The following is a 15,380-nucleotide window of genomic DNA, read 5'->3' as shown; positions in this document are numbered from 1 at the left end:
GACACCTCCCCATCTCGGGCCACAGATCCAAAACTTGGGCTTGTTTGCCATCCACGGGGTGACGATGAAGATCACCATTCCCATAGCCACCAGGGGCGGCAACCGGCTACTGCTGCTGAGGGACTTCCTCACTGACCAGGTACCCACGCCCCGGGGGCCGGTGTGGGGAGGAGACAAGCAGACCGCTGGTGTGCCCTCAAGTCCCCAGACCCCAGCTCCTTCTCCTGGGCCCAGGGCCAGCTGGGCCTTCCCTGGGCAGAGGGGAGAGAGGACTGTTGGGGCTGCTGAGTCTGCCAGGGCTGGTGTGAGGCTGGCTGCCTGTTTCCTCGTGCAGGTGAACACATCCTGTAACATCTGGGGGAACAGCACGGAGTACCGGCATGCCCCAACGGAAGAGGACTTGAGTCGGGCCCTGCAGCTGGTGAGCGTCCCCATGCCGGGAGCCCCAGGATGAGAGGGGCTGCCTGAGCTCCTCCTCCAATAGTTTGTCCACAGGAGCTTATCGAGCCTCTCTATGTCCCAGCCTCAAACCAGGAGGAAACAGAAAAGATACTTCGTATCCTTAGTGCTCACATCTCACTGGAGACACGGGGTTGAGTGTAAAGAAGCCAGGGATGGAGGCTGGGAGACGTGTTGAGTGAGGGGCAGAGGAGCGCACAAGCTTGAGTAAGAGGAGCAGGGGGCTTCCCTAGTGGTTCAGTGGCTAAGACTCTGCATTCCAAATGCAGGGGGCCCAGATTCGATCCCTGGTCAGGGAACTAGATCACACATGCCGCAGCTGAAAAGATCCTCCATGCTGCAACACCCCATGTGCCGTAACTCAGACCCAGTGCAACCAAATTTTAAAAAAAAAAAGTGGAACAGAGATCATGGACTTGCCCCTGTGCCTAAAAGGGTTAGTAGGGTATGGACAAGCAGAGGGATGAAAGGAGCCAAGATGGGACAGCATAACAGAGGCCAGACCCCACGGGGCTTGTACTGGAAACACTGATCATATCAGCTGGGGCCTCCCTGTCTGCAGAGATAGAAGGCTGTGCTCAGTAGCTCAGTTGTGTCCGACTTTTTGTGACCCCATGAACTGTAGCCCGCCCAGCTCCTCTGTCCACAGAATTTTCCAGACAAGGATACTAGAGCGGGTTGTCATTTCCTTCTGCAAGGGATCTTCCTGACCCAGGGATCAAACCCTCGACTGTTGCAGCTTGTGCATTGGCAGGCGGATTCTTAACCTTCAGTGCCATCTGGGAAGCCTGAAACGGAAGCCAATGTCAACATCCAGGGTCCTCCCAGGACACCTGCTAGGGTCCAGGTTTCTGTTCCCAGGGCCAACTCTGCCCCGCACACCAATTTCTGAGCATGCTTTCATGATGCCTTACCCAAATAAAAATCTTCGCTGTTTTCATTTGATTTCCCCAAACAAAGCGTCTTTGGAGTGTAGTGCACTGTACTGAAGACAGACGTGGGTGGGCTGAGGTGGCTGCAAGAGAGCCACACAGATGAGTTTAACCTAATAAGTCCTAATTATTTGATGATTTGTTTGGGTTTTCTATTAGGATAGTGTCATCTGCAAGCAATAACAGTTTTAGTTTTACCATTCAATCCTTTTAAATTGTTTTTCTTATTCCTTTGGCTAGGAGCTCCAGGGCAGTGCTAAACAGCAATGATGACCATCTTGTCTTGATTCTGCTTTTAAAGGAATTATTTTTAGTTTTTCATTGTGAAATGTAATACTTGATGTAGTTTTTTTTTTTTTTTTTAATAAGCACCCTTATTCAGATTCAGGAAGTTCCCTGGTAGTTTTTTTATCACAAACAGAAGTTGGATTTCATAAAATGTTTAAAGTTAAAGCATCTTAAAGTTTAAGCGTAAGTGCTTAAAGTTACTGCATCTGTGAAAGTAATGTATCACTTTCCCTTTAATGTGTTTATAGGGGGATGACATTTATAGGCTCTCTAATGCTGACCTAAAGTTCCGTTCCTGGAATACATCCAGCAATGCACAACTTCAAATGGAGCGTCGGATATATTAACACTACCCTTACCTCGTCCTCCAGCCAGCCTCGGCAGCCCCAGCTCCTGTGTCCTCTACCCCTTACCTCCTTCCTTGTCCCCTGTCCCCGTCCTCCTTCCCCAGGAGCAAAACCCCACTTGGTAAAGACGGGCAGCTGAGCCATCTCTCTGGGGGCCAAGGCCCTGCTCACCCAGAGACCCTTCTCTTTCAGAATCACAGCAACTCTGATGTAGTCTCCATCAACTGCAACGTGAGGCTGGCCCCCAACCAGGAAATCAATTTCCATCTTCTGGGGAACCTGTGGTTGAGGTCCTTAAAAGCAGTAAGTAGAGCTCCAGAGCCAGGCTGGAGGAGATGGGGACTAGGGAGTCTTTCCAGGGGAGGGGCCAGCTCCTGACAAGGCCTCTGATTACACAGCTCAAATACAAGCTGATGAGAATCACGGTCCACGCCGCCTTGCAGAGGCAGTTCCACAGCCCATTCATCTTCCGCGAGGAGGATCCCAGCCGCCAGGTGAGCACTCGGAACCCTGCAGACCTGGGCTCATGCCATGCCAGCTTGGGGAAGGGTCATCCCTTCGCTTAAAGTTTCCCTACTCCTCCTGCAAGAGAGAGATGGACAGGCCTGCCTCAGTCGGTACAAGATCACTGGAGAAGGGAAATAGAGACAAACAGGCCATTGGGACTGAAGTAGGAAGAGGGGACCAGAAATAGGCATTCCTCACCCTATACCTGGGGGTGGGGAGCACCGAGCTCTGTACCTCCACAGCTCCCCGGAGGCAGAAGAAGGAGGGACACCCGCGTGTTTGACACTAGAGGAAGCAGAAGCGCTGTCCAGGCTGCCTGCCTCCTGCCTCGGGGCAGCAAGACTGGGTCTTGGCAAACTGGTAGCCTAGAATGGCCTGCCAGTCCTCCCCTCCTCATCCATCCACACCTCAGATCTAATAAATGAAGGCGGTTGCAAACTGAAATTGTGAAGACCAAGGGATGGGAGCAGTCTCTGTATTGGGACTCTTTTTTAATTGAGTAAAGCCAGATTGTTATAGATCAGACTGGCTTGAATCAGGGTCCGGGAAAGGAGCGAAGATCCAGGCGGCGCTCCTGGGAAAATGAGAAATTGGGTCTTGAAATGAAGGTGGGTGCTCTGGAAGGAGCTGCGCATCTCAGGCGTGGGACTCTGCCGCCCTCCACTGGCCACATCCCTGAACTGTGGTCTGGGCTCCCGGTGAGCCCAGTGAATCCCCAGCCCCATCCCACCAAGTCACCAACGATCCCAAACAGTGGCAGTGTGGCAGGCCGAGAGGGAGCAGGCGCAGAAGCCCAGGAGCAGCACTCAGGCAAACACTCCGGGAGCAGTTTTGCTTGCTCCTCCAGGGTTTCGCCAGGTCTTCCTGCTGTTTCTCAGCCCCCACCGCAGATAGATGAGGCCAACAAACTGTGGGCGCAGTCTGAGCGTGAGCCCAGGTCAGAGCAGGGCATGTCCAGGAAGGCTTTCTGGAGACAGCGCACTTGATCTGAATCTCGGGAAACATGCGGGAATTTCCCAGGCGATCAAGTGAGAAGTGTGGTGCAGACACCACACACATGACGACCTCTCTCCTCACCAGTTCATTCATCATTTACTAGTTTGTGATTTCTCCTTCCACTCCCACCCCTCACCCCCCGAAACCCCTCTTATACTCTCTGGATGCCTCACTTCTCTTAGAAACCCAGTCACCCCACACTTAAGCCCCTGGTGGCTTGGCTCTGTGCAAGGTGCCAGCCTTCAAGGATGGAAAAAGCTAGACGGGACCTGCTGTTGGTGGAGCCCTGACTATATGCCATGTTCCCTGATCACCCCTCATGGCTCTGAGGGGCGTCCCCACGGCCGCTTTCCAGATATGGAAACAGAGGCTGTATAAGGCAGGGCAGAAGGGGAACAGGCTTTCCTGTTGAACAGTCAGTGGCCAAGCCGGGCTCTGCTGCCATGCTGGCGAGGGGTGCATTCATTCAGGCTTTCAGCGAGGTGACTGAGCTCCTGCTCTGGGCAGGCCCTGTTCCACACACTGAGGATAGAGCAGCAAGCAAAACAGACAAGCCCCTGCTCTCCCTGGAGCTGACCCTCTGGGCTGGGGTGGGGGAAGAGGCAGTGAACATAAGTTCAATGCCAGTGGTGATAAGCTCTGCCCAGAAAAACGCAGATGCACAACAGTGGTGAGGAGGAGGTGCTATTTTGTACGGTAAGCCTGGGGGAGCAACTGCCGTAAAGGGACAGAGACCGGCAGGAGCACAGTGGTGTCTCGTGGCAGAGCCCTGCCAGCAAAGGAGCAGAGGTGAGAGTCCCAGCAGCAGGCGCAGTGCTGGGCGTGCTGGCGGCCAGGTGGCGGAGTCGAGGGCAAGGGGCAGAGCAGGAGATGAGGCTGCAGAGATTAAAAGGCCCAGAAGGCGCAGGGCCTTGCAGGCCAGGACGAGGACTCTAATTTTCTCTTTGAGTGAGATGGGAAACCTGGGGAACCCAGCAGAGCAGACATCCCCTGCCTCTGGCTGCCAGGAACAGGCTGAGGGATGGGATCAGGAGTTTGTGTGAGGACCTGCTAAAGGCCCAGGTGGGCCGCGTGGACCGACGGATGTGAGTCAGGAGCGCAATGGAAGGTCTTCCCTGCTGGCCTGTAGTTAAGAACCCAAGCTCTTAATGCACGGGGCCCACGTTTGACCCCTGATCGGGGAACTAAGATCCCATAGGCTGTGTGGTGGTAGTGGTTTAGTCGCTAAGTCACGTCCGACTCTTGCGATCCCATGGGCTATAGCCTGTGTGACGTGGCCTAAAAACAAAAGCAAACAAAAATAGTTTTAAAAAAGAAGAGCTCCGTGGAGAGTCCAGGTAGAAGGTAGAAACGTGAACGCATCAGCCGGCATAAAGATGGGCACGGCACCCCCCAGAATCGTGTTAGGGCTCCCATGGCCCTGGGCACTTTTGCTTTCAGGCCTTTTCTCCAAAAACAGGAAAAAAATATTATTATTTTATGACTCAGTTTGTATAAAGACAAATAAAACCCAGGCAAGATTATAATCATCTTTTGATTCTAACTTTAAAGGAAATTTGAACATTTCTGTGGGCTCCTAAAAGCACTGTGAGTTAGTCACTCAGTCGTGTCCAACTCTTTGTGACCCCATGGACTGAAGCTCGCCAGGCTCCTCTGTCCATGGAATTCTCCAGGCAGGAACTGAACCCAGGTCTCCTGCACTGCAGGCAGATTCTTTACTGTCTGAGCCTTCAGAAGCACTGTGGGCCCTTAGCACCTTGCCCACCGCACCCACTTCATAAGGCAGCTCTGAGGGAGAGTCACGGAGTGACTGGAGATAAAGAAGAGGTCCACGGAGAGGGAGATGGGATGATCTGGGAGATTGGAATTGACATATATATACTGCTGATCCTATGTATAAAATAGATGACTGACGAGAATCTATGGTCAGGCACAAGAAGCTCTACTCAATGCTCTGTGCTGAAGGAAATCCAAAAAAGAGGGGATATATGTACACATAGAGCTGATTCACTCTGCTGTAGAGCAGAAACTAACACAAGACTGAAAGTAACTACACTCCAATAAAAATTAATTTAAAAAAGATGTCCAAGGACAGAGCCATGGGATACACCAACATTTAGGAAGCAGCAGCAATCAAAGCAAGAAACAGTAGCCCATGTAGGAGGAGGAGAGAAGTGGCCCAAAGGCAAAAGCAGAACGTGTCTCAAAAAGAAGGTGGGATCGCCTGGTCACTTAAGTCAGGGGCCCACCGCGCTGCGGCGGGGAGCTCTGAGGCCGCTCAGCAGGCTGTGTGCCGCCCACCCCTGCAGCGTCTTCCTGGGGAAGGGGACGCAGCTCTCTCACCAGCTGCCAGCTGTCTCCTGCCCTCCTGCCCTGCCCCAGGCTGCCGCCCGCCCGGGGCCCCGGGACAGTAGTGCTGTTGACGTGGCCCCACCCCTCCCCTTGCAGATCACGTTTGAGATCTCCAAGCAAGAAGACTCGCAGATCCCCATCTGGATCATCGTGGGCAGCACCCTGGGGGGCCTCCTGCTGCTGGCCCTGCTGGTCCTGGCGCTCTGGAAGGTGAGGACCCTGCAGCGGGGGTGGGGCAGCACCCTGGCTGTCCCGGCCTGGGGACCCAGCCTCTGAGCTGTGTGGCCAGTGCCCACATCCTCCTCCCTGCCCAGCCTCCTCCCCAGAACTCGAGGGCTCCTCAACACAGCAGGCAGATGGGCCACCAGAGGGCGCTCAACCTGTGGCTCCAGCCCTTTCGTGGGTCCCCTCTGGGTCCCCAATGAAAGCTAGCCTTCCTCTGATCAGAAAAATAGCAAGCACACACAAACACAGAATTTCTCCAATTTAATGTCAGGCTGTTAAGAAATCCCTTAGAAGCCTTTCTCTGTCCCTGAGCCCCGATCTCAACCTCCTCCTATTCGAGATAAGGTGAGAGGGGGCCCAGAGAGCAGTAGTGACTCAGGCAGCGTCAAACGGCACAACTACTTGCCTCTGGACATAGGCTCCATCCACTTGGCTGCAGCCTCCATTTCACTAATGAAGAGGCCCCTTGTGCAGCCTGGTAGTTGGTGGGGGTACTCAGTGTGAGCAGCAGAGGCATTCAGGGAACGCTTCTGAGGAAAGCAGCCTCAGGAGGGTGAGTGGAGGGAGGGGAGACAGGCCTTGCCCACCTGCCCATCCCTGACATTTCTCCCTTTGCCTCCCCACAGCTCGGCTTCTTTAAAAGTGCCAAGCACAGGAGGGAGCCCGGCCTGGACCCCACCCCCAAAGTGCTGGAGTGAAGCTCCTGAAGAGGCTGTGAGTGGATGGGGGCCGGCATGCGGGCCCAGGCAGTGTGTAGGCCCGGGGCCCACGGAGCTGGGGCGGAGAGGATGCCAGCTCACTTTGCACTTGACCTCATCTCCTGAAAGACTGAGTCTGCTCCCTCTGAAAGGAACTCGAGTCAGTTTTCAGAGGGACTGTCCTACTGGGAGCCGCAGCACCTCCAACACAGATCCCTAGGGACTTAAAGGGACACCCCCCACCAAGGTACACCCCAAAGTCACCCCCAGGCTGTGCAGAGGCATCGCCACCCCCACCACTAAGGGGCTAGGAAGTCGTCATCACCCCATCCTCAGAAGAAACCCAGAGAGGAGACTCCAAATGCAAACACACTCTGCCTTCTCCGGACCTGTAGCTGCAGGGGAACCCGGTGGGACAGCGGGTCTGTATCCTGCGCTGTCCCCCCATCCCTGTGCTGCCCACAGCTCCCGAGTCACCTCACCCCTTCCTAGCCGGAGATAGGCCCCTGGAGTGCCCCCTGAGTGAAGGCCCCAGTGGTGACAGCTGCTGGCCAGGATGAAGACAGACTCTGGGAGGCAGAGACTGTGATGAACAGGCAGCTGGGACCTAGGAGAACCGAGAGGGGGTGCGGGTGGGCTCTTGCCCAGCCCCCACCTGCGTTCACCTGACTGACGCCCACACCGCCTCCCACGGTGCTCACAGCAGCCCCGGGCCTGCAGCTGCTGCCCCTCCTGCTGCTTTTGTTGTTCCTGGCGGAAGCCTGTGGATGATGTAGGCCCCAGGGCTCCATGTTCTCACTTCACCTTCCCCACAGCCTGTCTTGATGCAATGGCTGCAGGCTGGGGGCAGGGGTGGGGGGCCCTCCCTGCATCACCCCTCTCCCTACACACACACACACACACACACACACACCCTCCCTGCATCACCCCCTCCCTACACAGACACACACACGCAGCCTCCCTGCATCACCCCTCCCTCTACACACACACACCCACACACAGCCTCCCTGCATCACCCCCTCCCTACACACACACCCTCCATGCATCACCCCCTCCCTCTACAGACACACACACACACTCCCTGCATCACCTCCTCCCTACACACACACACACACACCCCACCACCAACCCCACCTCCAATCCCTCCATTCTGCTCACCCATCACCCATGCCTGGGAGAAGGGCTGGACCAGTGCTGAGGGGTTCTCCATGGAACATACTGGATAAAGCCGGTGCAGGGACCTTCGGAACCTGTGCAACCTTGGTGGCAAATATCTGATCAGCCAGCCCCTGGGACAAGTGGACCCACCAATGATGGGGTCCCGAGGACAAGAGGCACGCCTGGTGCCCAGCCGAATAATTTATGCCTTGACCTGGTTTTGAGGTAGGAATGAAAGGGGATCCATCAAAGGCATCTGTCCCCTGACACACAGTACGACCTTTACTGTCGTAAGTATTTTTAAGAAAATTTTAAAAATACAGTGTTTAAAAACAACCAAGAGGCTGCCATCCTTTTGTGGGCAGAACATGTCCTAGTGAGTCGGGCTCTGACGACAAGAGGCGGATGAGGGGCTCCCTGTCAGGAAGGGGTGTGTCCACCTCTTGCTCCCTATAGCATCCCTGCCAGGGCCACCTGGTCTGGGTGGACAGCTCAGTGATGGGGTCCTCCCTCCCTCCCACGCCCACTGTTCCTTCTCTAGCCAGTGTAGATGGGTGAAACCACGTATCCCTGTAGCTTCTACCCCTTCATTCTCTTTTCTCCCAGGTTTCTCTAGGCTGACATCTCAGTGCCGATTTTCAGACCCTGACTTCCAGTTTCTTCACCTTGCTATTCTCATGCCGCTGGAATCCCAAGAAACCAGAACCTCAGAAATTATTTGGTCCCTTTCCCCCATAGAGGAGGACACTCAGAACCAGAGAAATTAAGAGCGAGCCCCTGGTTCCACAGCAAATTCCAGACTAATTTCAGGACTGCTGTCCCTCAAGCCACGCTGTGATTCTCACCCGGCCTTGGCAGGGTTCGACCTGAAGAAGTGGAAGGAATCGGTATGCCGTCACTTCTGCTTCGTCACGGGGATAGTTTTTTATCAAATGGTGAAACCAAAATCAGAAGGTAGCATTTAAAAATCACATTTCATTTGAGTCATCACCCTCATAAGTGGAGTATGACCCTACACCCAAACGTGCATTGTTTCATCTGGTAGCAAGTCTTCTGTAGAACACCGTCGACCGAGAATGCTTTCATATGAAACCTTTTAGAAACTGGCATTCACATTTTAAAAATCACACCACAGGCCACACAATGCATCTATAGGTCACATGCAGCCCAGAAGTCACTGAATTGCAACCCCTGGACTCAGAGGCCATCTTTATCTCTGGGATGTCACAGTCCCTCCATGCCCTCCGCTACCTGAGGCAAAGAACAACTAAAGGGTCAAAAGATAGAAAAAGTGAGGGACGTGTCTGAATCTTCAGGGCCTTCAGCCCTCACACTGCTGCTCTCGTCTTCTCTGTCTTAGCAGTCCTCTTTCTGAAATTATTTGCTGTGGGGTATAAGGATCTTAAGGCATGACTGGCCTTAAGAGTGCTGGTGGGACGAGCAGAAAAGATATACTTTACAGGGAGCAAAGCCTCATGCTAGAGCAGTGTTTCTCAAGCCCAACTGCACAATAGAATCACCTGAGAGCTTTAAATGCTGCCTGTGCAAAGGTTCCACCCATGGGGGTCAGATTTAGTCAGCTGGGAGAGGGGCCAGGGCGTCGTTTGTGTCTGAGTTCCCCCAGCGACTCCAATGTGCCCGTGAACATATAGGCTAGAAAACAAGAAAAAACAGGTTAACACGCACAAGTGACCTTCCATGCTGCGTACAGGGAACTGTGCCATCGTGGTAATGCTGTTCAAGTTTACTTGGCTCCAGCCTGCAGTTTGAAAGTTTCTCATCCCAGCAAGTCTCCAGAGTGTAATTTGCTACAGGAGACCACTAGGGTCCTCAGAGCCCCACAGGGCCTCTTGGAGGGGCTGGGGGCACATTTGTCAATGTCTGAAGGTGAGGAGATGAATAGCAGTCTCTGAAGCACTTTTGGCATGGTAGCAAGCAGTCCAAAATGCAACTGCAAATCAACATGAAAATTCATATTACGGTTCATTTGGGGAGTTATTAGCAATGCTCTATCTGGTAGTTAAGAGTAATTATTTATGGTGAAACTAAGGGTTGAACTCAAGAGTGTTAACATGATGCATAACCAGCTTTAAAAGGGTTTAGTCTTTTAAAAGCATTATCAGCCCATCTGACCTCGTGATATTGAAGCTGTTCTATAGCACGCAAGTGCGCAGGTGGAAAACACGCCTGGGGCGAGGTCTGACTGCACACTCGATTACCAACTGCAAGCGGTTTTAGAATTCGCTCTTCACATTGTCAGTTCAGTTCAGTCACTCAGTCGTGTCCAACTCCTTGCGACCCCATGAATTGCAGCATGCCAGGCCTCCCTGTCCATCACCAACTCCCGGAGTTCACCCAAACCCACGTCTATTGAGTCAGTGATCCCATCCAGCCATCTCATCCTCTGTCGTCCCCTTTCCCTCCTGCCCCCAATCCCTCCCAGCATCAGAGTCTTTTCCAATGAGTCAACTCTTCGCATCAGGTGGCCAAAGTACTGGAGTTTCAGCTTCAGCATCATTCCTTCCAAAGAACACCCAGGACTGATCTCCTTTAGAATGGACTGGTTGAATCTCCTTGCAGTCCATGGGACTCTCAAGAGTTTTCTCCAACACTACAGTTCAAAAGCATCAATTCTTCAGCACTCAGCATTCTTCACAGTCCAACTCTCACATCCACACATGACTAATGGAAAAACCATAGCCTTGACTAGACAGACCTTTGTTGGCAAAGTAATGTCTCTGCTTTTGAATATGCTATCTAGGTTGGTCATAACTTTCCTTCCAAGGAGTAAGCGTCTTTTAATTTCATGGCTGCAGTCACCATCTGCAGTGATTTTGGAGCCCCCCAAAATAAAGTCTGACACTGTTTCTACTGTTTCCCCATCTATTTCCCATGAAGTGATGGGACCGGATGCCATGATCTTTGTTTTCTGAATGTTGAGCTTTAAGCCAACTTTTTCACTCTCCTCTTTCACTTCATCAAGAGGCTTTTTAGCTCCTCTTCACTTTCTGCCATAAGGATAGTGGTCAGGGCTTCTTCAATTCTAGACTCACCTCTAGTGGAAGGAAAGGACCTCCAACCAAGTTATGAACTTGAGATGTGCACGATGTCCTGGGGGGACTCCCTGTTGATTCTGACATGGTTAGACCCCCACGCAGGAGGGCAAGAAAATCCGGGAGCTCAGGGCCAGCCCTTGGGTATCTCTGAGAGCAGCCTCAGGCCCTTGTGCCTTGACCGGTGTTCTGCGGGGATGTGGACCTCAAGTGTGCTGTCCCTTAGTTTTGGCCAGCTAAGACAGGAGAAATCCAGGTAAGAATGTGCCTTCTTTCTGGCATCAGATGGTATGGGCATGCAAGCTTGGAGGGCAAGGTGTGCCTCTTAAAGGTGAGTATCAATCCAGAGCCAAGCTTCTCCAAGTAGGGTCCCAGAGCCACCTGCATCAGAACTACAGCCAACATTCTACCCGACCTCAAGATCCAATTCTTGTGAAGTCATTTTAAGCACATTAAACTTATAGGACCATAAGATACTGGTCTTTTCCAGACTTCAATGTCAGTTTCTGGCATCACGGCCTTTTTTACCTGCCCTTGAGCCTATCAAAGTGGCAGTAGTCATTGGTAAAAACCCTCAAGGAGCGTCCTTCCAGTAAGCCAGTGGAGTTTCTGGATTTTCCTTTTGTTAAGGAAGTTGGTATTTCTTAAAAAGATGGGTGTCAGGTGAAGGGGGCAAGGTGCTAGCATAAACACAAAAGAGAGGGAGGAGAATTAACTTTTCTGGGAAATATGAGAGAGCTTCCAGGAGACCTAAAGTCTTCAGGTCTTCAAAAGACCAGCTGCTCTCGCCACCAATGTTCAACAGCCCTTAGCATCCATATTCTCCCAAAGTAAGACATTAGACTTTTGGCTTTAAGCCCCAAGACGCCAGGCAGCCTGTAATTGAAACAGCTGGCTTAATCATGCTTCTTTTCTGGCACAATGACTCACTGCAACCACACCTCACCCCAAACATGAAGTGGCTGGTTTCTCCACCACATTCACCTTGGGTGATTGACTTAATACAGCCATTAGCAGTGAATGGTCCTGTCTTCACCACACTGGACTTCGTATTCACCTTCAACTAATGTCACATTGCCCTTTATTCTGCACTACTTCTTATCATTAAAGAAACAAAAAAGACCCAAGTTGTCCTTACATTACTATCATTGTCAACTAGATCCCTCTCAAAGGACAGCAAGCTTAATCGGCCACGTTGAATCTGCAGTGCTTTTGTGTCGCTGTCTGTTTCACTAGCTTTGACATCGTGCTAAATAAAGTAGGACAGCGTGTTCCAAACAGAAACTGACACCAGAACAGAGGCGCTTTGCTGGTGTGGGGAGGGGGAGAAGCCTGGCACTTGGCCTCTGAAACTGTTCAAGATATAGGCTAAAGTGTACCTAGCAAACACATGAGGCTCAAAGCAGGGTACGAGCAGAAAAATGTTTTTAAAGAAGCTGGGGGCATCATTACTTAAGGACTCATCCTTACTCAACAGCTGTGCACGTTCTTCGTCCCTATCTCCCCGGCACTATACTAAAAATGATGATGGTAAAGTTTTCTGAAATGTTTTCAGAAGGTGGCCCAAGCCAGAATTCATAAGTAACATCCTAAACGTTTAAAATTAAAATTTGTTGCCAGATTTAAAAAAATTAAAATTTGAGGAAAAATAGGAAATCAGATTTCAAATAGGGGCATCTAGCTGGACAAAAAGATTATCACAGGCCAAGACCATAGTCCTTATTGTCCATAAGGTCCATATGGCCCATTTAAGGACCATAGTCCTTGTATGTGGTATAGAACATCCCTATACGTCTTATACCTATAACATCCCTAATACAGTGCTGACACACAGTAGATGCTGGATAAGCCCGAATTTCTGAGAGTTTTTTCCCATTGGTTAAGGCCAGAGCAAACCCCAGTCCTGCTCTCTGGATGAACTGAGCACACCAGATTTACCAAGCACAGGCAAATTAAAACAAATAGTTTTGTCTAAGCTTAACAAAAAGCCAAGATTTTGTGAGTCACCTGAAGTTTTTATCTCATACTGGAGTTTTCCAGATCAAGTACCTGATGAAATATATTCCTGCCAGCATTTTCTTTTATCTGGGCACCTGTTACTTTAATACAGCAGACATTACTTGAAACACAGAGGGGGAAAAAAAAGAGAGGCTTTAGAATCTAATTTCTGCGTCCGGTCGGTGCCGCTGCCCAGCAAAGATCTGGCAGACCCTCAGGTGAGCTTCTCTGTCCTGGTGTGTCAGTCTTACAGTGAATGAGCACTGGTCAGTGGGTCAAGAAGCTCCAAGCCTACCCAGGCTCTGACACCTGGTCCTTGCGAGACCTTGGATGAACAACTCACTTCTTTGTGAGCCTGTATCTTCAACTGTAAAGTGAGAGAGTTGCCCTAAATGGTTTTTCAGATGGCTATAAAGGGACACCCTAAATCAAAATGTGAAAGCAAACAGTTGCAGAAAATGTGCTCTCATATCACCCTTTAATATTCTTCTGGTAATCCCAATGACTATATTAGGTAAAAGAAACAAATATGAGGTATGAATACTGGAAATGAGAAGGCAAAATTATCATTTACTTGTAAATTATGATTAGTATACCCAGGACATCCAAATGAAGCAACTGAAATAAATGTTTAAAATGGGAAATCCATTAAAATGTCTATATCGAAACATTAACATTTAGAAGTATATACAATGGAAGAAAGGCTCCTATCTACATTATAAACAAAAAAACTAACAATATTTTCAAGACCTTCTAAAAATAAACTGCTAAAAAATTTTCTGACTTGGGGACTTCCCTAGTGGTTCCACTGGTTAAGAACCCACCTTGCAATGCAAGGGACGTGGATCAATCCCTGGTGGGTGATCTAGGATCCCAAATGCCACAGAGCAACTAGGCTGGTGTGTGAAAACTAGCACTTGAGTGCCCTGACTTCTGAAGCCCACACACTCTGGAGCACGCACACAACTAGGAAATCCATGTGCCACAGCGAAAAATCCTGCATGCCACAACAAAGATCGCTCAAGCCGCAACCGAGAGCTGACCGCCAAATTAAAAAATCTTCTCTGGTTAGAGAAAAAAAAGACAAATGAAGAAACATCAGCCCCACGAAGATTAGTACTTAACATTTACCAGGCACCTCAGTTTTAGGCACTACGTTAAGAATATTAATTCTCCCATTTGCTCACTACAACTTAGATGATATTATTGTCCCAATGTAGAGAAACTGAAGCCAACATCGAAAAGCAACTTGCCTGAGGTCACAGAGCCCAGACAATACTCCTCAGGGTCCCACCACTGCCAGGGCAACACAGTAGAACAGAGAAGCCAAAAACAGATCCAATTACTTTATGGGCATTTGAACTTTGGATTCAAATCAGTGGAAAATAAAAGAGCTCTTGGCTAGCTGGATCCTTAATCAAAATAAATTCCAGGTAGATAAAAAGATTTAAACCGAAGAACAAGAGGAGAGGAGGAAGTGGCAGGGAGCGGGGAAGAGAGAGAGACATGGGAGGGAACAGCTCTAGGAGAGAACATGGGTTAAAAAAGATGCATGAGCTTGGGATGGAGAAGACTCTGCAAGCAAGATACAAAATTCAGAACACGTAAAAACTACTATACTTAAAAACAAACTACAAGCTGTGATGTATGAGAGAAAACTTCCAATTTCTAACACACAGCAAGAAAAAGACCACAGCCCAAAAGCAAACAAATTTAAAAGGTCAGTAAATATATGTCAACCTCATTCATAATAACGGAACTCAAATCAAAACCATGAAATAATATTTTCCATTTCCATCATCTTAGCAAAAGCTGAATGATGAGATAACCTCTGATGTCAATAAGGATGTAGGGAGATGGAAGGCAACTGGCTCACCCGTCAGGATTTTTAACACTCAGTTACTAAACCAGAAGTTCCAGGGCTAGAAATGAGTTTGTTCTATGAAAAAACAGTACACAAGGATGTTCACTGTCTGAAACAGTATTTAGAATATCAATGAACTGAAAACCTAAAAATCCAACAGGAAGGCCTGGTTAAATAAATTTTAAGTTCATATGTAGAATTAAATGCTATAAATTTGTTCTTTTAAAAAATCTATACATACCAAAATGAAAAAATGTCTAAGATATACTCAATGAAAATGACAAGATGCAGAATAGTGTAGGAAAGTTAAAAGTCCATTTACATTTTTAAAAGCAGGAGAAAAAATACATATATACACACAGAAAAATTCTGGGAAGCTACTCAAAAAACTAGTGAGTATCCTCTGAAGAGTCCAAATGGGAGGCAAAGAGAGATGAAATTTTTTTCTTTTTACTATTTGAATTTTTCTTAACTATCTGAATTTTTCCCCCATGTACAACTTT

General features: G+C 49.7%; 1 protein-coding gene across 1 annotated transcript in view; it reads left to right on the top strand.

Moving 5' to 3' along the window:
* Positions 1 to 8,298, top strand: part of ITGA11 (integrin subunit alpha 11) — a 136,161-nt gene extending 127,863 nt beyond the window's left edge. Inside the window, exons 25-30 of the mRNA XM_069597661.1 lie at positions 26 to 139; positions 335 to 421; positions 2,219 to 2,329; positions 2,425 to 2,520; positions 5,978 to 6,091; positions 6,733 to 8,298. Coding sequence (XP_069453762.1) covers positions 26 to 139; positions 335 to 421; positions 2,219 to 2,329; positions 2,425 to 2,520; positions 5,978 to 6,091; positions 6,733 to 6,804 — 594 coding nt within the window. The 3' untranslated portion in view covers positions 6,805 to 8,298. The remainder of the gene's footprint in view (positions 1 to 25; positions 140 to 334; positions 422 to 2,218; positions 2,330 to 2,424; positions 2,521 to 5,977; positions 6,092 to 6,732) is intronic.
* The last annotated feature ends 7,082 nt before the right edge of the window (positions 8,299 to 15,380 follow it).

Source organism: Ovis canadensis, chromosome 7 (genome assembly GCF_042477335.2).
Source record: "Ovis canadensis isolate MfBH-ARS-UI-01 breed Bighorn chromosome 7, ARS-UI_OviCan_v2, whole genome shotgun sequence".
Taxonomy (NCBI): domain Eukaryota; kingdom Metazoa; phylum Chordata; class Mammalia; order Artiodactyla; family Bovidae; genus Ovis; species Ovis canadensis.
The sequence above is the reverse complement of the archived record's forward strand: the minus strand, read 5'-3'. Positions and strand labels throughout refer to the sequence as shown.